General features: G+C 49.0%; 1 protein-coding gene across 1 annotated transcript; it reads left to right on the forward strand.

Annotated features, from left to right (window-relative positions):
* Positions 1-1,016: 1,016 nt before the first annotated feature.
* DDX27 (DEAD-box helicase 27) lies at positions 1,017-20,151 on the forward strand. The gene is made up of 21 exons (XM_059407204.1): positions 1,017-1,180; positions 3,055-3,201; positions 4,799-4,858; positions 5,301-5,463; positions 6,006-6,052; positions 6,178-6,264; positions 7,154-7,259; positions 8,694-8,867; positions 9,520-9,670; positions 12,048-12,147; positions 12,302-12,443; positions 13,354-13,507; positions 14,360-14,441; positions 14,554-14,731; positions 15,863-15,969; positions 16,156-16,258; positions 17,780-17,874; positions 17,951-18,074; positions 18,615-18,702; positions 19,279-19,353; positions 19,704-20,151. Exons 1-21 carry the CDS (start codon positions 1,088-1,090, stop codon positions 19,720-19,722), a joined length of 2,295 nt encoding a protein of 764 aa, XP_059263187.1. The 5' UTR covers positions 1,017-1,087; the 3' UTR covers positions 19,723-20,151.
* Positions 20,152-20,185: the final 34 nt, after the last annotated feature.

A 20,185-nucleotide genomic window follows, 5' to 3' on the forward strand; every position in this document is an offset into this window, starting at 1 on the left:
CCCCATGCGTGCACCTTGAAAATACTGCTAAGGGAAATAAGCCAGACAGGAAAGGGTAAGTACCGTAAAGCTCAACGTGCATGAACTACCTACGGGAGGCAAATTCATAGAGTCAGAAAGTAGATGAGAGGCTACCAGGCCCACCCAGAGGTTGGGGACCTCTTGCTTATTGGTTATAGAGTTCACTTGTGCTCACGGAAAAAATTCTGGAAACATACTGCAGTGACGGTTGCACAACGCTGTCAGGGTAAATCAATGCCACTCAACTGTAAACCTGAAAATGGGAAAAATCACATCCATCACAGGAGCAAACAGCTGTTTGAGGTGATGTTTAGGGAAAGCTACCCACGGGAGATGATCACGAGCTTGCAGTTACGGGCTAGATTCCCACACTCAGGAAGGAGAGGAAAAGCTCCTGGAAAGCTCTGGGACCCACTTCCCAGACTCTGGAGCCAATGCCTGTGCTGGACTCTTGGCTCGGTGGCCTTGGCGACCTTTCTGTGTCTCAGTCTCCCTGGATGTAAAATGTCCGTACTACTGGTACCTTCTGCTAGGGTTGCTTTGAGGATTAATTTAGTTAATCAGGTAAAAGTCATCAGTTCTCGGGACCCTGTAACTAACTGCTCTGTGTTAGCTACTCTTATTTTTGTTTAACTTTTTTTTTTTTTTAATGGAAATAATTGTGGATTGTGGGGGGATAAAATCTAAGAAAAAAATAAAAATCCCCTAATTCTACTACCCAGTAGTAAGCCCTGCTAACCGTTTATTGCCATTTCTTCCAGAAGTCTCCGTCCGCAAACGCACAGGCTCAGAGCGCCGCCAGCACACCTCCTCCGCAGCGTGCACGCCGCGGCCGGCGCACCAAGACAAAGAAATTCACCCAAGCGCAGCGGGACGGGGACTCCGTCACCCCAAACCACCTCCCCGACTGCCGCGTGCGCAGTCCACGCTCGGGGGAGGAAGCGTCGCTGGGCCTTCCCCCGAGCGGAAGTGACGTCAGCACATGCGCAGTGACGACGAGGAGGCCGACGGAAAGTAAGGGCCGGCCTGCGTGCGAGCTGGTTTCCGGAAGTGGTGCTGCGGCAGCATGCTTGAGGAGCTGGGTTTAATCGGGACCATAGGTGAAGATGACGAGGTGCCGGGGGATCCTGAGTCTGACTCCGGGGACGAGGAGGAGGAGGTATGAGCCGATCGGGTGGGGGGCGCGGCGGCGTGCAGTCGGGTTTCCGTGGCTGCTTCCGTTCTCCGTGATTCCTCGGGCCCCTGCCTCTAGCTGCTCCTCAGCATCCTCCTGCCAAGCCGAAAAGTGTCCTGGAAGGAGAACCCAAGATCTTCCTCGGTTTGGTCGCCACTCGTTTTCCCTCACCTCTGCGCCTGTGCGGGCAACCCGCCGTGTTGTTTTGGCGAACCCAGTCTCCATTCACTGATGTTGAATCCAGGCTCTATGTGATAGAGATCCAGGGGCGAAGCCAGACGTGGTACCTGATCAGGGGTTCGTTCATTAAGCCAGTATTTATTGACGTGGAGGTACCTGTAGGCTACACCTAGTGGTCAGCGTTCGGGACATAGCAGTGAACAAGATGGGCAAGGACACCACTCTTGTGAAGCTTATGCTGCGTGTGAGGCTTACAGACATTGTGTGGTCTGGTGTGGCAGTTACAAGAGGAACAGTGTCATGAAGAAGGTGTTGCACCCTACGAAGATCCAGTCCGGGTGTTGGCCCCGCTGTGGCCTCATCTGCCCGCACACACCTCCACCCTGGTGTCCCATGGCCTCCACGAATTCAGCTTCACCAAAGCTGAACTTGGGTCCCCCTCCCTTCCCAACCTGCTCGGTCTAGAGCCAGAAACCTAAGTGCCATTCTTGACAGCTTCTTTCTCACTTCCCTCCAGTTTCGTTCAGGCTAGCTCAGCTCTTTAACTTCTCCCCCTTTCTCCTAGCCCACCCTAGCCCAGGCCACTGCCACCAGCATCCTAAGGAACCTGGTCTCCAGCTCTTTTTCTTGCTCCTCCTCCCACCCCATTCACTACTTAGCAGCTAGACTGATCTTTTCATTTCTTGAATGGAAAACTATCATTAAAAAGGACTGGAGCGGGGCACCTGGGTGGCTCAGTTGGTTAAGCGACTGCCTTTGGCTTAGGTCATGATCCTGGAGTCCCAGGATCGAGTCCCGCATCAGGCTCCCTGCTCAGCATGGAGTCTGCTTCTCCCGCTGACTCTCCCCTCTCATTCCCTTCTCATACTCTCTCTCTCTCAAGTAAATACATAAAATATATTTTTTAAGATTTTTATTTATTTATTTGACAGACAGAGATCACAAGTAGGCAGAGAGGCAGGCAGAGAGAGAGGAAGGGAAGCAGGCTCCCCACCAAGCAGAGAGCCCACAGTGGGATCATGACCTGGGATCATGACCCAAGCCGAAGGCAGAGGCTTTAACCCACTGAGCCACCCAGGTGCCCCAAATAAATAAAATCTTTAAAAAAAAGGACTGGAGCAAATGTGGCCAGTGATCATGCCAAAGTCAAAATATGAAGTGCTGTATGACTATCAATAGTTCAACTAAGTACCTGAGAAACAATATATATGTAATGATTAATAATAACAACTTTAGGGTGAGAGTTCTTATGAGACTTCTTAACTCAAATGAGGAAAAAAAGGTCAGTGTAGCATTTTCTAGTTCTCAGAAGCCATAATTCAGCCAGTCTTCCTTCCTTTCCGGTTTTTAGATGTATGGCTTTTTGTCATTGGTTTCTAACTTCATTGAATTGCTGGAAGAGAAGAGAGTCTGTATGATATTGATTCTTTCAAACTATGTGATCAGTTTCAGCACCTACTCCATGTTTGTTCAGAAGGTGCACTCTCTAGGAGCAGGTGCAGCTCTGTGTTCACAGGAATGAAGCTTGTTGATTGTGCTTTTCAGATTTTTTACACGTTGTCTTCTTAACCTGTCAGTTACTGAGAAAGCCGTGTTAAAATCTCCCATGACAGTTGAAGATTCCTGTTCTGTGTTCTTTCATCTCAGCTCGTAGTCATCCTGCTTCTCCCTCTTCCCAGGGCCCCATCGTGCTGGGCAGAAAGCAGAAAGCCTTGCAGAAGAACCGCAGCGCCGATTTCAACCCTGACTTCGTTTTCACTGAGAAAGAGGGGGCATACGATGGCAGCTGGGCCATGGCTGATGTCATGAGTCAGCTCAAGAAGAAGGTGAGATCAGACAGTGATAGGCGGTTCCAGGCCGTGGGCTTAGGGTTGGACGGTAGGTTTCGGGATGTAACCGCACTGCCTTTTGCCACCTGTTTACATTCAGCATATGCTGGAACTCTTGGAAATACGAGGTGTAGTTTTGACAGGGTGGGGAGAAGCAGTTGCAAATAACGCCCAGTCTTGATTCAAACCACAGTGTAAAACGTTGCAGCAGAGATTCATTACAGACCATTACAAACACATTAATTGATCTACAGATGATATTTTAAAGTATCAGAAATATCTCATTTCTTCGTTAGAAGAGGTCCATGATTGCTTTTCCTGAAGGAGGGCATGGCGAACTTAGATTAACTTTAGTATATATATTAAGGGAGATCCTTCCTGATATTATACACACTAAAATGTGGGAGGCAAAAAAGGTTTTAGAGGAAATCTGATAATCCCAGTCTAGTGGTTGAAGAATACCAAGTATTACATACAAATTGCTTGACTTAGAAAAAGTTGGGCATATTTATGTTAAAATGGTCTCTTTTTTTTAGGTGTTTCCTCCTTGTTTTGAATACTAGAGAGAAAACTGTGTTACACGAGTCTGTAACAAAGAGCAGTCTTTTGGTCAGCCCCACAGATACTGTCATTCTGTCACTTGCCAGGTGATGTCATTGTTTAGGTCCCTGTTTCCCACGCAGAATAGCCAAAGCTGCCACAAATGTCAGCATCATCTACTTATTTGCCAAGATCCCTTGTTTTCCTTTGAGTCTGCTGGGCGAGCTAGAAGATGCATCCACATTATTCTCCATTTCATGGGCCTCAAAGAAAAATACTTTACTCCAGACTCTGTTGGTGTTCTGATTCAAATGAACTAGCATAGCCTCTTCATGGTCACCTGGACAGGATTTCTTTCTGACTTTTTTCCTTTTCAGTATTTTTTCAGAGAATGCCAGAGAAGTTGTCCTTTTTCAAATTAATTATGAGGTGTTTGTTCCTCCGGTCCATGTTCTGAGGAAAGTTCACTCTAGGTTCACTTTACAGATACTATGTTTGTTCCAAGGTCCTGGCATATAGACCCCATGTAATTAAAGACTTAGTCTTATGAAGCTTACAGCCCAGCAGGGTCGAAGATAAGTAAACAAATAATCACACAGTTAATTGTAGTTGTGGCAAATGCGGTGGCAGTTCAGGGTGCTTCGAGCATATGTAAAGGAGGCCTGCCGTCGCTTACCCTTTCTAAAAGTTAGAGCAGTATCCAGCGTTACTGGAGTTTGCTTTGATTTTGGCATTTAATTGCCAGGCTAAATTCTGTCTGATTGGCATGGGGAAAGGTTTTTCTAAGTAGCATTCAGATATAAATGGGACATCTCTTGGTAATTCTTTTCTTCTAAATGGTAAACACCTTCTAAAATGTGGATGTTCTTCTTAGCTCCAGGTAAAGATGTTTTGCACTTGACTATTTATTTATGTTGTTCTGTTGTTGTTGTGGATAATCTGCAGATTGATGCACCTGTCCAAGGACAGACAGGCCCCTTCTATATTAACCCTCACAGAAGATTTGCTCTCTTTCCCGTGTATATACTTCTTATCCATCTAATCTTTATTGCAGAGGGCAGCCACTACATTAGATGAGAAGATTGAGAAAGTTCGCAAGAAAAGGAAAACAGAGGTGAGAAAGCAAAGCAGGTACTTCTCTGTGTAAAGCCCTGAGCTTGGCCCTCCCCACACGACCCCACCATTTTCCTTTAAGCCAGAGTTGGGAGTGCGGCGGCGCAGACGGGCTTCTCTGTGTGTCTGTCGGTAAGAGTCACTGAGTCCACCGAGCGCTCCGCACAGGCTGGAGGGCATGGTATTACTCTTCAGAAGTTCTGGGGCGCCTGGGTGGCTCAGTGGGTTAAGCCGCTGCCTTCGGCTCAGGTCATGATCTCAGGGTCCTGGGATCGAGTCCCGCATCGGGCTCTCTGCTCAGCAGGGAGCCTGCTTCCTCCTCTCTCTCTCTGCCTGCCTCTCTGCCTACTTGTAATCTCTCTCTGTCAAATAAATAAATCTTTAGAAGTTCTGGATTTCCTGCAGTTTGTGGTCGCCTTACTTTACTGTGATGTATTTTGCAGGATAAAGAAGCCAAGTCTGGGAAGTCAGAGGAGAAAGAAGCAAAGGAAGGCTCGGAACCAGACGAGCAGGAAGACCCTGACGGGAAAGACGAGGGCGGGCCAGAAGAGGAAGACTCCGAGACCGATTACTCGTCCGCTGAAGAGAACATCCTCACCAAAGCAGGCAGGCGCTCCGGCTGCCCTGTCCGGAATGGGGACAGGACATGGGAAAGGGTCTGCCTTTCCTCCGTAGGATTCTCTGTGTTCTTCTACCCAGTCACATTTAAGAGCTCCCTGCTGGACTCCTCTAGCTTCTCTTTTTTCTTGGGGTTTTGTTAGGGTTGTTGTCCTTTGCCAACAGACCATTCCCTTTTCCTCCTTCCCAGCCCTACACAGGGGCTGGCACCTCTAAGAGTCAGACTTATTTGGGGTGATAGATCCCCTACGTCCCACCTCAGATGGGCCCAGCCACCCAGTGGGTGCTCCGTAAATATTTCTGGCAGAAATGAGTGCGCAGGTGTGATCATAGAGTGCAGTGGGTTAGCCTGGTCTCTGGCGAGCTTGCCGCACGGTGTCCTCACTGTCAAACGAGGCTAAGGACAGCTCCCTCAGGCTGTCGTGTGGTTTCAGTGAGGCGTCCACAGAAAGCACTTAGGACAGCGGCTAGCAGACTGTAAATGCTCAGTAGGTACGAGCGCTGATGGCCAGCTCTGTTTTTCTCCATAGATACACTCAAAGTAAAGGAGCGGAAGAAGAAGAAGAAGAAGGGACAGGTGAGCATGAGCGTGGAGAACAGCGTGCAGCTGAGCTTTGCAGCCTGACAGGATTTTAAGGCCAGTTAGTTTCCTTGGGCACATTTTGCTGAATTCTTGTTCTGTCTTTTGACTCTTTGGTGTAGGAAACAGGAGGATTTTTTGAAGATGCTTCTCAGTATGATGAAAACCTCTCTTTCCAGGACATGAACCTTTCCCGCCCTCTTCTGAAGGTAATGGTTTCTCTTGGCTACCATGGGATTATTGCAGTCACCCCTTAACTAGGCTCTGCCCTAAACTGGGCTCTCTGCCTCCCTAAATTCACACTTGCCAGGCAACCCTCTCAAAAAGTTCCATCTTGGGGTGCCTGGGTGGCTCAGTCGTTGAGCGTCTGCCTTCGGTTCAGGTCATGATCCCAGGGTCCTGGGATTGAGCCCCACATCAGGCTCCCTGCTCAGCAGGAAGCCTGCTTCTCCCTCTCCCACTCCCCCTGCTTGTGTTCCCTCTCTCACTGTGTTTCTGTCTGTCAAATAAATAAAATCTTTTTTTAAAAAGTTCCATCTTGACCTATAAGGCCTTGCCCTTTCTGGTCTCCTCTGGTGATGTCTCCTAGCACTCATTCTGCTCTGGCCATCTTGGCCTCTTCCTTGGCCCTCAAACAGGTTAGGCGTTTTCTTCCTCAGGGCCTTTGCACTTACCAGTCCCTCTGCCTGGAAGGTTTTTCCGGTAATCTGGTTGTGGTGCTCCTCACCTCTTTCAGGGTTCTACTCTGTATCCTCTGCTCAGTGAGACTTTCCCTGACCCTCTTGTAAATCATACTTGTTCCCAAACTCCTTGACTGCTGTGGTTTTTCCATATGGCATGTGATGGTGTTTGGTCTTTTTTTCCTACCAGATTGTAAGATTACCAAGGGCAGAGTCTTTATTTCTTTGGTTTTCTGCTGTATCTCAGTGCCTCGGGCAGATCTCCCACGTAGTAGTCAGAGTGGGTACTCGATGAATGTTTGTAGAATGAATGACTGGGAGGGACTGAAGCAATCACCACCTGTGTGGAAATGTGCCTTGTTTGTTTCGTGCTGAGACGACTCCTCCCCATCCTGTCTGTTCCCGTCTTTTGCTGTAGGCCATTACAGCCATGGGCTTCAAGCAGCCCACCCCAATCCAGAAGGCATGCATACCTGTGGGTCTGTTGGGGAAGGATATCTGTGCCTGTGCAGCCACTGGGACAGGTAAAAAGGACAGTGACTTGGGGGGTAGGGAGAGGAGGAGGCAGGAGGAGGATATTCAATCTACAGCAGGGGTCTAGGTTGATTTACCCAAGGGCCACTTTGCTAAATACTCAAACATAAATTATAATGCAATAACACCATATAATCGTATTAACTTCCCTTAAATCTCAACATATGTTTTCCTATTTCTTTAAGTACTCTTTATTTTTTAAAAATGGTTGTATAGTATCCTATTATATAACTGTGTCTATCCTGTAATAAACTGTACTAATATACAATGTTATGATTAACATTCCTTTAATAAAATCTTTACTCCTATGACTGGGGATTATGTATAAATAAAGGTGGCCTTCATGAGATCCCCTGAAATCTGTGACCTGTAACTATCCTCTTAGGATATTTCTGTGATATGATCTCTTGTTGCTGCCATGATAAGCATAAAGACTTTTAAAAATTTAAGCAGGGCAGGGGAGAGGGAAAGGGAGAGACAGAATCCTTAAGGACACTGCCCTCTGAGAGTGGAGACCAATGCAAAGCTCTATCCCATGACCCTGAGATCATATCGGATCTAAAATCAAGAGTTAAAGGCCCAACCAGCTGAGCCACCCAGGTGCTGCAGTAGGAGTAAAGATGTTATGAAACAGACTTTCGTCATGGTGTTTTATATCCGTACGGTTAATTATAGAGTAGAACTAGTCACATGAAAGAATATTATACAACCATTTAAACGTAAAGAGTATTTAAAGAAACAGGAAATGTGGTTTTTGTTTTTGTTTTTTAAGTGATCTCTACACCCAGCGTGGAGCTCAAACTCATAACCCCAAGATCGAGAGCTGGATGCTCTACCACCTGAGCCAGCCAGGCGCCCCTGTTATGCTTTTTTTGAAAAGGGATTACTGGGGTGCCTGGGTGGCTCAGTGGGCTAAAACCTCTGCCTTCAGCTCTGGTCATGATCTCAGGGTCCTGGAATCGAGCTCCACGTTGGGCTCTCTGCTCTGCGGGGAGCCTGCTTCCCCCACCCTCTCTCTGCCTGCCTCTCTGCCAGCTTGTGATCTCTGTCAAATAAATAAGTAAAATCTATTAAAAAAAAAAGGGGGGGGATTACTGAACAGAATATATAATGTTACTACATTAAGTTTTCAATTTTTATATTTCTGTCCATTAAGAAAAATATTGATAATCTAGATTCCATTAGGTTAATGTTTATCTTTGGTTGGCTGAACTGTGGGTGATTTTTATTATTTTTATATTTTCTTATACTTCTCGCATTTTTTTGCATGAACCCTATAGTCTTAAAACCAGAAAAAAGGCTTTATGAAAACATAGCTTTATTTTCCCTTGAGCGGATATGTAGGTCTTCTGGGCCCAGGTGAAAATCTGAACCTTGAAGGGAGTGAAGCTCGTGTCTCTGTGTTCTGCTGCCTTCTCCTCCAGGTAAGACTGCTGCTTTTGCCCTGCCTGTCTTGGAGCGGCTGATCTACAAACCCCGCCAGGCTCCTGTCACGCGCGTGCTCATTCTGGTTCCCACCCGAGAGCTGGGCATCCAGGTGCACTCAGTCACCAAGCAGCTGGCTCAGTTCTGCAGCATCACCACCTGCCTGGCCGTGGGTGAGTGTCCGGCGGCCCCTGAGAGCCCGTGAGGCGGCGGAGGGTGGGTGTGCCCCGCCGTCGGAGGATGATGGGTACCAGGAAGGCCTTCCTATGATTAAACCCGCTTGAAAAACCAGATGAGGTGTTTTCAGAATACAGAGTTCGGGGGAGGGGAGAGGGTTTCACTGACATTTAACCAACCTTAAAAAAATGAAACTGCAAAATTCAGGGCAAAAAAACCTTGGTATTGAACACATTTAGGACGTAATTTCTGCTTTGTATGAATAAAGAATCAAACACTTGGGGCAGAATCTTTCTGATGCTGTTCTGTGGTGCCGTTCTCCAACCTTCATGGAACCCTCGCTATGCAGCGGGAGGGCGAAGGTGATGGAGAAATGACTGGCTTCCGCAGCTGCTTCTGTCAGTCCTTGGGTGTTTGAATCCTTCTGCTCTGAAGTGCCTTCTTGCCTTCACCTTTTTTCACACTTAGCATGATTGTATTGAGATAATTTGTCTCTCCCAACGTCTCCTAAAATCCATCCAGGCGGGGCCTTTGTCAGTCTTGTTTTCAGCTGTTTCCCCTGCATCTGGGTGGGGCGTGGCAGGGCCCGGTCCGCACTGTTGAACCTCGGACTGACTCGGCCGCCCCGGTGTGGCTCGTCCTCTGCAGGAGGCCTGGACGTGAAGTCTCAGGAAGCAGCTCTGAGGGCGGCGCCTGACATCCTCATCGCCACCCCAGGCCGGCTCATCGACCACCTGCACAACTGCCCTTCCTTCCACCTGAGCAGTATTGAGGTGCTCATCCTGGATGAGGCTGACAGGTACACCTGAACCGGTGGGGCCCCAAGTGCTCCGGGGTCCCGGGGGCCACACCCACAAGAGAACCTGCCTGTGCACTGGTTTTCATGGATCTTGCTAAGGCTGTGTGTGCAACGCCAGTTCCGCCACTCACATTTGGACATCTGTTCATCATTAGTCTGGATTACCCTGCTTTCTCTTTCTCTGGGATGTGATGGTTAAGAGGGAAGGTACATCAAATTCTGGCTCAGCCATTTCCTGAGATTTGAAAATATTATTTAGATTTTTTTAAGAGATTTTTCAAAGTAATTAATTAATTATTTTTTAACAATATTGTTTATTTGACAGAGAGAGATATCACAAGTAGGCAGAGAGGCAGGCGGTGGGGGATGGTGAAGCAGACTCCCCACTGAGTAGAGAACCCGATGCGGCCCGGGATCATGACCTGAGCCGAAGACAGAGGCTTTACCCCACTGAGCCATCCAGGCACCCCTAGAGATTTTTTAACTAATCCCCATACTCAACATGGGACTCGAACTCACAGCCCTGGCATCAAGAGTAGCATGCTCCACCGGCTGAGCCAGGCAGGTGCCCTTGTTACTTAGGTTCTAGAACAAATCTCTTCTCGTTTGTAAGTGAGACGTAAGAACAGTCCCCCCACTCCTGGTGTTGAGGATTCCAGGAGCAACAGAGCAGAGTGCCAGCGCATGGTGAGGACTCGCCAGACGGCCTCTGTCAATGTGGGAGGGGCCTCCCTCACTCCCTCTGCTCTCTTACGGGTCCCCTCTGCTCACCCTTTCCTTCTTGACCAAACAGAATGAACCTCAGTGAACTGGACTCGTGATCAAAGTGGGGGCAGGGGAAGGAGGCCACAAGCCCAAAGCGTATTCAGGTTTACTCTCCAGTTGAAGCATCTCCGAGCTAAAGAGGTCTGGGCTTCTGACCCCATAGGCCCATCTCCGTGCGTGGCAGCTCCGTCCTCCCAGTGGTTTGGGCCAGAATTCTTCGCCTCACGCTTGTGTCCTCGTCCCCCACCCACGGAGAACGCGTGGGGAAGTCCTGTCAGCGCAGCCCCACGGAGGGACTTCTGCTCTTGCTGTCTTCTCTGCTCAGAGTGACCTGTACCTTCTCGTTTCTGTTCCAGTTGTCACTTACCCCAAGGGCCTTTGCTGGCTACTGTCTGCAACAGTTCCTGCTTTCCGTTCTCTGAGGTGCTATGCCCCCCCAACCTCCTACATTGTCACCCAAATGCCCGTATGGTGCTTGTGACCCTCCTGTCCCCTGGGGCCCATTTGTGAAGGGCTGGCTTTGTGCTGCTTGCTGCTCTGTGCCCAGGGTTGTGTCTGCTATCTAGCCCATGCTCAGTAAGGGTTTGTTGGATAACTGACTGATTCCCCCAGAGCAAATGAACCGTTCTTGAGTCACGAGGGAAGTCAAGGAGATATTTCTGAGCAAAGGGAACATGATCTGGGATTGAGGTGTTAAATGGGAAGGGAACTGTGGTCTTAAAAAAGTGTTAAGGTCTCGGAAGACCAAGAAAGGCTGTGGGTGTTTCCTGTTAGGGAGATCAAGGACCACGACCGCTGAACGCGGTCCGTGATGCTTGCTTGGAGCCCGAACTGGGGGAAGAAATACTGTGAAGGACTAAGGCAGCTGAGCAAGTCGGAGTCAGTGACCCTACTGAGTAGTTTTACCTACGCAGAGAGGAAGGGTCCTTCACAGCAAAGAGGACTGGCCGATACCACTTCAGTCATGTGGTCAAACTCACCTCAGTGGTACTGGGACAGACGGACGGTCTGTGTCTCCCGGTGGAGAGGGAAGTGCACAGCCGCACCCCTGCACATTCTTGGCGCGATGAGTTACCGAATCCAGTCACTGGGAAGTGAACAAAGACAGAATGTGAAGAAGCTTGAGGAGACGTCTGTAGATTAAGGGAGACTAAGGAAACAGGATAACCAGCGTAAAATAGAAACTTTGGTTTCCTGGATTTAAAAAAATGAAAAGATAGCTATAAAATGACATTTCTGGGACAGTTAAAGATATCTGAATTTGGACTGTTTCAGGTCACTCAAATGTTTGGGGTGTGATAATGACATGATGGTCATATTGGCGAAGGTCCTTTCTTAGGGAATGTGTGCCGAGATGGGGTAAGGTGTAGTGATGTCTGCTACTTATTTATGAATATTTCAGCAAAAAGAAAAAATAAGATAAAGCAGATGTGGCCAGATGCTAGTGCTTGATGAATCTTGGTAAAAGGGTAAACCAACAATACAAATACATAAGTAAATACATAAAACCAGTTACAACGTTGGAACATCAGCTTGGCTGATGTTTTCTGTCCATCGCTGGGACAGATGTGAGCTCGTCCCTTCCTCTTGATTTCTTGTCCCTGCTCTTCAGGATGCTGGATGAGTACTTTGAGGAACAGATGAAGGAAATTATCCGGATGTGTTCCCACCACCGCCAGACCATGCTCTTCTCGGCCACCATGACGGACGAGGTGGGCCCCAGGAATTCTGCTTGGTGGGGTGAAAGCAGGGGACCCAGGTTGGGCTGCAGGGGGTTGACTGAGGCAAGCAAGGCTTGCCTCCGCCCCTACTACCTACCCCACCTCCTGGCAGGCAACTGAGCATCCCTGTGTTTGTGCTGGGCAGGTAAAAGATCTGGCTTCTGTTTCCTTGAAGAATCCTGTCCGAATATTTGTAAATAGCAACACGGATGTGGCCCCCTTCCTGCGGCAGGAGTTCATCCGGATCCGGCCGAATCGGGAAGGGGACCGGGAAGCCATCGTGGCAGGTGAAAGCCCAGGGAGGAACTGGGCAGGGGGAGCTGGACTCCCTTGTCTGCTGGGGGGGCACACGGAAGCATCTGGGTGTAGCCTGGCACCTCCTCTGATGGGCTCCACTGACCCCTTGTGTGGTCCTGCCCTTGGTGTGCTCTGCCCCTTTGGCCATGGATCCTTCCTCCCTGTCTTCTGTCACCTCACCTCCCTCCCACTGTCTGGTCCTCCTTAGGGCCTATAGAACACCCAGCCACTTCCCTCACAACTGCCTCTGGCTCTTGGTTCAAGCTGCTGCTTTTCTTGCCTGAATTATTGCAGTGGCCTGGATTTGGCTCCTACTCCCAGTCTTGTCCCTTGGGGATGCGTTCTCCACCCTGCAGTGATGCGTTCACCACAAGTGAACATTCACTCATGTTCCCTCCCTGTTTACAACCGTCGGGCGTCTCCCGTGGCTCGCAGACCACAGTGCGCACTCCCTCCTGAGTGCTGTACTACCCTCTGGGACCCCACCCCTGCCTGCCCGGAGTGCTCAGCCTCGGCGTCCAGCCATACCCTCCTGCCTCCGTTCTCTCAAACCCACCAAGCTTGTCCCGCCTCGGGGCCGTCACATTTGCTCCTTGTCCTGCCTGGAATCTCCCCCCACAAATCTCAGGAAGGAGACAGCCCTGTCATTCAGCCTAACATCACCTGTTTAGAGAGGCCAGCCTTAAAGCTGGCTCCCCATCTTCCCTTCACTGTCTCACCCCCATTGTCACCCTTGGGAGTCGGGAATCGGCTTCTCTTCTATGCCCTGGAATGTGAGCCTCATGAGGCAGGGATCTTGCCTGTCTCCCCCGCTGCCAGCCAAGCAGCCACTTAACAGGCGCAGAGGGGATGTGTATCAGGTGCTTCCGGCTCACTCTGCTCTCCCTCCTGCCCCCCCAGCTCTGCTGACAAGGACCTTCACTGACCACGTGATGCTCTTCACCCAGACCAAGAAGCAGGCCCACCGCATGCACATCCTTCTGGGGCTCATGGGGCTGCAGGTGGGCGAGCTCCACGGCAACCTATCACAGACGCAGCGGCTGGAGGCCCTCCGGTAAAGTTCGGGGGGCTGAGGCTCCCTCCCATCCTTCAGCGAGGGCTCTCCTCACTGAGAGAGGGAAACACCACCCAGAGGTTATGTTAGAGCGCTTGCAGGGGTTGCAGATGGCCCGGTCCCCCACTGTAAAGACACTTGTGCAGCTGCCGTAGGGTTATGTCTTAGGTAACATGGAGAATTCCTTGCACCCTCGCAGAAACCGACACTGATGCCCCAGGGCTCGAGTGTTGGAGCTGCTGAGTGGGGCCACAGCAGGAAATTCCGACTTGGGAAACAGCACATGTCGTGTTCTCTGTAGCTTTTCCAGAGCAGTGGACCAGACCTGGGTCTGTTAGGACGAGATTTGTTATCAAAGCCAGAGCCAGCCTCCGTTTCTTGAGCAAGTACTTTGCCATGTCCTGTTTTCCATGTGTTTGTTTTTGTTTAATTCTTGGAGAATGGAGTCATGCCTGTAGGCCCGGAGGGATCCTTTAGAATTCTTCACTTATCTGCATTTATCACAGGCAGCTGAAAGGTATTTTTTTAAAGAAAGGCTGCTTTGAAGCCTGAGACGTGTGCATATGCTCCTTCCTACAGTCTAGCTCTGTGGTACCGGAACTTTTAAATTTGTAAGAATTGGGGCTTAAGGTGGTACAAACCTATGTTTGTTCTGCGTTACAAGATGTTTAAGGTGTTGTGGGTGTATCAGATGGTCTGACATTTAGGATCTCGTTTAGATTATCACTGTGACGATCTGTACTCTCCTGCTTGAATCCAAAAGGATTTGTGTTCTCTCTGCTGGCTCCGCCTCTTGTGGAGCTTTTCTGGGGTTGAGTATCCAGGTGAACATCTGCTTGTGGCTATTTCTAGGCGCTTTAAGGACGAACAGATTGACATCCTTGTGGCCACAGATGTAGCAGCCCGTGGACTTGACATTGAGGGGGTTAAAACGGTGAGCAGTCCATCTTCCTTGAACCTTTGCTGGGAGTCTTTTTGCCTCCTTGTGTCCTGTCTCTCTCCAACCTCCAGGTCTGACTTTGACCTGACTTGGACCTATTTTCCAGGTAATTAACTTCACAATGCCCAATACCATCAAGCATTATGTCCACCGGGTAGGGCGAACAGCGCGGGCTGGTCGGGCTGGGCGCTCGGTGTCTCTGGTGGGAGAAGAGGAGCGGAAGATGTTGAAGGAGATTGTAAAAGCCGCCAAGGCCCCCGTGAAGGCACGGATACTTCCTCAAGGTGAGGCACCACTGTAGCAGCTCAGGGCGGTTGGGGTGGGCAGGGCAGGTCCTAGATCAGACTCTGGGACAGAGCCAGAGCAGAGTGAGAGGTGGTAGTCGTCAGGATCCGGATTTGAACTCCAGTCCTGCTACTTCCTTGCCGAGTGCCCTTGTGCTGGTTGGTTTCCCCTTGCCCCTCGGTGTCTCTCTCTGTGTGAAAGGGAACGATGACAGACTTAGGCCTCGAGTGCCTCACTCATAGGTTATTTTCCAATCTTTGGGAAGAGAAGGCTTCTTGGGGCAAAAACCCAGTCAGCACCTACTTGTTCTAGATGTCTTTCATTCATTTCCTTCTCATCAGTAGGGTCGCATTCTTTTTTTCAATTTATAAAAATAATATATATTCCGTATTAGAAATTAGTAAATAAAAGCCAAAAGGTAATTGCTTGTGGAAGAGCTCACCACTGTTACATTTAGGCACATATCCTTTGAGACCTTTATTCCATTCATACATGTCTTTTTTCTTCCATTCTTTTCATTTTCACTTAATTCATTCCATCAGCTAGCAATAATTGAGTACTACCGGGTGCCCAGTGCTGTTTATTCTATCCTAGGTATTAGGAATATAGTAGGAAGCAAAACAGCTGATACTCTGTGGGGAAAAAAAACAATAAATAATGAGAGTAGATGTGATCCAGAATGACAGAGGAGGAGAGATGCTGCTTTCGAAAGCTGTTCAGGAAAGGCCTCTGAATAGATGGCATTTGAGCTGAGTCCCAGGTAAGAATGAGGCAGCCGTGAGTGGTCTGCGGACAGTGTGCCAAGCAGAGGAAACCAGGGCAAAGCCTCAGAGGCAGGAGCAGACGTGATGTGCGAGTCAGTGAAGGAAGAGCCAGAGGGCCCAGGGCACGGGGAGCAAGGGTAGAGATTGAAACGCCGAGAGGTAGGCAGGGGACACGTGTAGGAGTTTGAAATTTATTCCAAGAGCAGCGGGCTCTTTGGGGACTGGACGGGGGCTTGTTGTGAAGCAGAGAAGTCACCCGTAAAACCCCCCAATTTTCTGTTGTCACTAAATACACATCTATGTTATTTGCATCAGTTACATAATATTTATGCTTATTTAAAATTTTTTGTTGTTCTCTCCCTTGAGATGTCATCCTCAAATTCCGGGACAAGATTGAGAAGATGGAGAAGGACGTGTATGCAGTTCTACAGCTCGAGGCCGAGGAGAAAGAGCTCCAGCAGTCGGAAGCCCAGGTGGGGCTGCCTGCAGGGTGGGGGCCCGCAGGGCCTGGGCGGGAAGCGGGCTGCGGCAGCCTCTGCCCATCGTGCCCGGCCGAAACCCGGGGTCAGCCACACGAGTGCCGTGCCCTCCTGCAGCTGCCGAGTCACATCTTACCAGATGGCGCTGTCACGGCAGCCATCCTTGTGCTGTCTCCACAGATCAACACAGCAAAGCGGCTCCTGGAGAAGGGGAAGGAGGCACCGAACCACGAGCCTGAGAGGAGCTGGTTCCAGACCAAGGAAGAGAGGAAGAAGGAAAAAAGTATGTTGGAGAGTTCCCTCACAAAGCTGACCACGGAACTCTAGAACTCAGCGAGGCCACTGCTAGGTCTGTTCCCAGAAGAACTGAGAACAGGGACTCCGAGGCGCACTGTGTGCTGGGGTCCACAGCAGCAGCAGTCACGGGAGCCACGGGGTAGAGGCGACCTATGTGTGTCGGCAGACCGACGGTCACACGGATGTGCGCCCATCCCATGCAGTGCGGGGTAGCCGTCATGGAGTGGGTGCACGTCGCAAGGTGAACCGAAGTGAGGTGATCCAGACGCAGAAGGACAGGTAGTTATGGCTCCTCCTCATAGGAAGTAAATCCGGAGATGCAGAAAGTAGAATAGCGACTACCAGGGCTTGTGGGGAGGGAGTCATGAGTGGCTACAGATGTATTGGTAGTGATGAAAAAGCCACAGAAACAGGTCACAGTGATGGCTGTGCAATACTGTGCACATGATAAATGCCACTGAATTGTGTACTTAAGAATGGGTAAGGGCGCTTGCGCGGCACAGTCAGGTTGTGTCCAACTTTCAGTTTCAGCTCAGGTCATGACCTCAGGGTTGTAAGTTCGAGCTCCGCACAGGGCTCCATGCTCAGCAGAGTCTGCTTAAGACTCTCTCTCCCTCTGCCCCTCTCCCTGCTCTCCCTCTCTCTCAAATAAATAAATATTAAAAAAAAAAAAAAAAAAAAAAAAGAATAGGAAGAATGGATAAAATGGCAAATTTTATGTTTTATCTATTTTGCCACAATTTTTTAAAAAATAGGTCAGGAAGAGATTTATATGTGTTCCCTGCCCTCCTCAACCTCCTTTTTTATCACACAGATACACATTTTTCTACACCTTTTTTCAGGTTAGTTTTATAGCTTACATTTTATACAAGCACATACATACCTACCTTTTTTTTTTTTTTTTTTTTTAATGGCTGCTTGGTCTTCCATCATGTGGGTAGATTATAAGTTATTTAATTAATCCCCTCTTGAGGGACATTGAGATCGTTTGTCATCTTTTGCTATTCTAACCGTGTAGTGAGTTAACTCTACAAATGCCCTTTCACCATTAAGCAGGCGCATTTGATTTGCAAGATAAATTCCCAAAAGTGAAATTATAGGCCGGAAGATAGGTGCATTTATTATTTTGTTAGGGATGCAAAGTTACCCTCCAAAGAGATTGTACCAGCAGTTTAAGAAATACTGCCTATATCTGATGGGACAAAAAGTTAGGGTGCAGGCATGTTAAATTTCTGGGTTAAATATAGTCCCAGCAATATGGCGGGAAGGTGGGGGGGTATGGATGAACCATACCATCTTTCACAACATGGTGACGCATGCCTCAAGTGGATTAAGAGAGAGCGAGCGGAACAAGCGCGGTAGCGAGATGGAGAGGTAACCGCCAGCAGAGGATGTGACTGGCTGTTTCTCATTTTGAACTCTTACGTACCAATTTAAAATATGTGTACTGCTTTTAAAAAATGATGTAAAACGGTACCTGGAATCTCGTATTCTCTCGTCATCCTAGTTGCCAAGGCTCTGCAGGAGTTTGACTTGGCCTTAAGAGGAAAGAAGAAGAGGAAGAAGTTTATGAAGGATGCCAAGAAAAAGGGGGAGATGACAGTAAGCGGCGGGGTGCCTGTCGGGGGGCATGGGTCAGCCTTCGTGGTCTGTTCTGTAATCACGTCCTTCTTTCTAGGCAGAGGAGAGGTCCCAGTTTGAAATCCTCAAGGCGCAGATGTTTGCTGAGCGGCTGGCCAAGAGGAATCGCAGAGCCAAGAGGGCCCGAGCAATGCCTGAGGAGGAGCCAGCAAGAGGCCCTGGTAGGCAGATGGGGAGGGGGGCCCACAGGAGCTGGTAGGAACGTTCTCCCTGAAACTTGTGCTTCTGGTCAGGGAGAAAATTGGAGGGATAATAAGAGCCCATCTTTTCTGAGTAATGTGTGTACCAGGACGTACAGTTACTTTTGTGTTCCCAAGTGGTGAAGTGACCCCATGGTCAGTGGGGAGAGCTAGGACCTGAACCCAGGCCTCTCTGACTTGAGCCTAAGTCCTTATATCCTGCTCCTTAGAGAAGCAGGTCAGGGGAAAAAATTAGTGAAGTCAGTCTTCAGCTCGTTTCACATTTCAGTGGTTCTTTTCACTTTGGGACTCTGCAGCCATCCTTTGGAGTGGTTTGTCTCGCCTGCCACTTCTCAATTCCTCATCTGTTTTCTGCTGGGATCCAGTGTGTCTTGTTGCCATTTCAGTAAATCATCTGGCCGGAGCATCCACTGAACTCGGAACTGTTAACCTGGGCTTAAGGATAGGATTTAGGAGCTTGGGCCAAAGAGGGCCATTCTAACCCATTCTTCCTGTGCACAGCCAAGAAACACAAGCAGGTGAAGAAATCTGTATTTGATGAAGAACTTACCAACACGAGCAAGAAGGCCCTGAAACAGTATCGAGCTGGGTAGGGTTTTAAGTCACCATGGGGCTCTTTGTATTTTGAGCAAAGCTGTATCCCTTCTTCCTCCTCCTGCACTCCCCAATTCCCATATACTTGTAGCTTTAGAATATATAGTTTTAAGGGTTCCTGTCTGAACCACCCCTACCCGTCCCCTACCCCCAGCTAAGATCGTCGCGGGATCCCAGGGTGAGAACAGGAGAAAAGTATGAAGGCTCTCCTGTCTTGGAGGTGAACATTTCTAGTTCAGAAATAGACCTTTCTCTCGGGAGAACTAGAAAGGCAGAGGATCCTGGTTTGCTCTTAGGAATGTGTTACCCTCCCCGCCTCCCCCCGCCCCCCCTAGTATCCCTTGGGCTGGGGTTGAGTTGGGGATAGACGAAGCTTCCACTCTCACTTTAAAGCTGGGCCCTGACTTCCACAATCCCGTATTGTCGGGTTGAAGCACCAGGCTTAGAACCTCACACCCTGAAAATGGTGCCTCCGTGTTGCTGCTGCTTCCTGTGGGAGCTGGGTAGGGGCGACAGTGAGACATGTCTGTCTGTCCAGCTTCATTTCAGCATCTCATCTTCTTACCTGCAGCCCCTCCTTTGAAGAAAGGAAACAGTTGGGCTTGCCCCACCAGAGACGAGGAGGAAACTTCAAGTCTAAATCCAGGTAATGTTTGCCATTTTGGAGGGCTGGAGGCTGTGCTGTGCCTGTCCGGGATTGGACCTCCCTTGGGAAAGCACCTCCTTCCTCTTTCTGGTTTTGAGAGTTGGTCTTTTTTTTTTTTTTTTTTTAAAGATTTTATTTATTCATTTGACAGAGAGAGATCACAAGTAGACAGAGAGGCAGGCAGAGAGAGAAGAAGGGAAGCAGGCTCCCTGCTGAGCAGAGAGACCTATGCGGGACTCGATCCCAGGACCTGGGATCATGACCCGAGCCGAAGGCAGCGGCTTAACCCACTGAGCCACCCAGGCACCTGAGAGTTGGGTCTTTCTTTACTCTGTGGATTTTCTTTGTAGGTACAAGCGGAGGAAGTAGCTGTGTTGGCCTGAAGTTTGTGGGGCAGCCCTTACCTTCCTTGAGGAAAGTCATCCTGGTTTGGTCTCTTCTCCCCATTTGTAAAAAAAAAAAAAAAAATTTAAATGTAAAGTCTGTGTCATTTGTAAATTAAAAAAAGAACGTAAGGTCAGGGGGTGGGGGTGTTATGGGGAGCTATTTCCTAAGCATCCCCATGAATCAGCCAAGGCTCCTCTTGCTGATTAACTTTCACATAAAGAAGATACCAAATGGGAGGTACCTGGCTGACTAGGGGGAGTGTACGACTCTTGATCTTGGGGTTGTGAGTTTGAGCCCCGTGTAGGGTGTAGAGATAACTTTCAATAACACTTAAGAAAAAAAAAAAAACCCAACCACAAATGGAAGTATATTTTGGGAGGGAGAATAAACCAATCTGAATTGTTTAGTTTATTCCTCTGTTCATCCCTCAATAATCGCGTCATCT

Source organism: Mustela nigripes, chromosome 7, assembly GCF_022355385.1.
Source record: "Mustela nigripes isolate SB6536 chromosome 7, MUSNIG.SB6536, whole genome shotgun sequence".
Taxonomy (NCBI): domain Eukaryota; kingdom Metazoa; phylum Chordata; class Mammalia; order Carnivora; family Mustelidae; genus Mustela; species Mustela nigripes.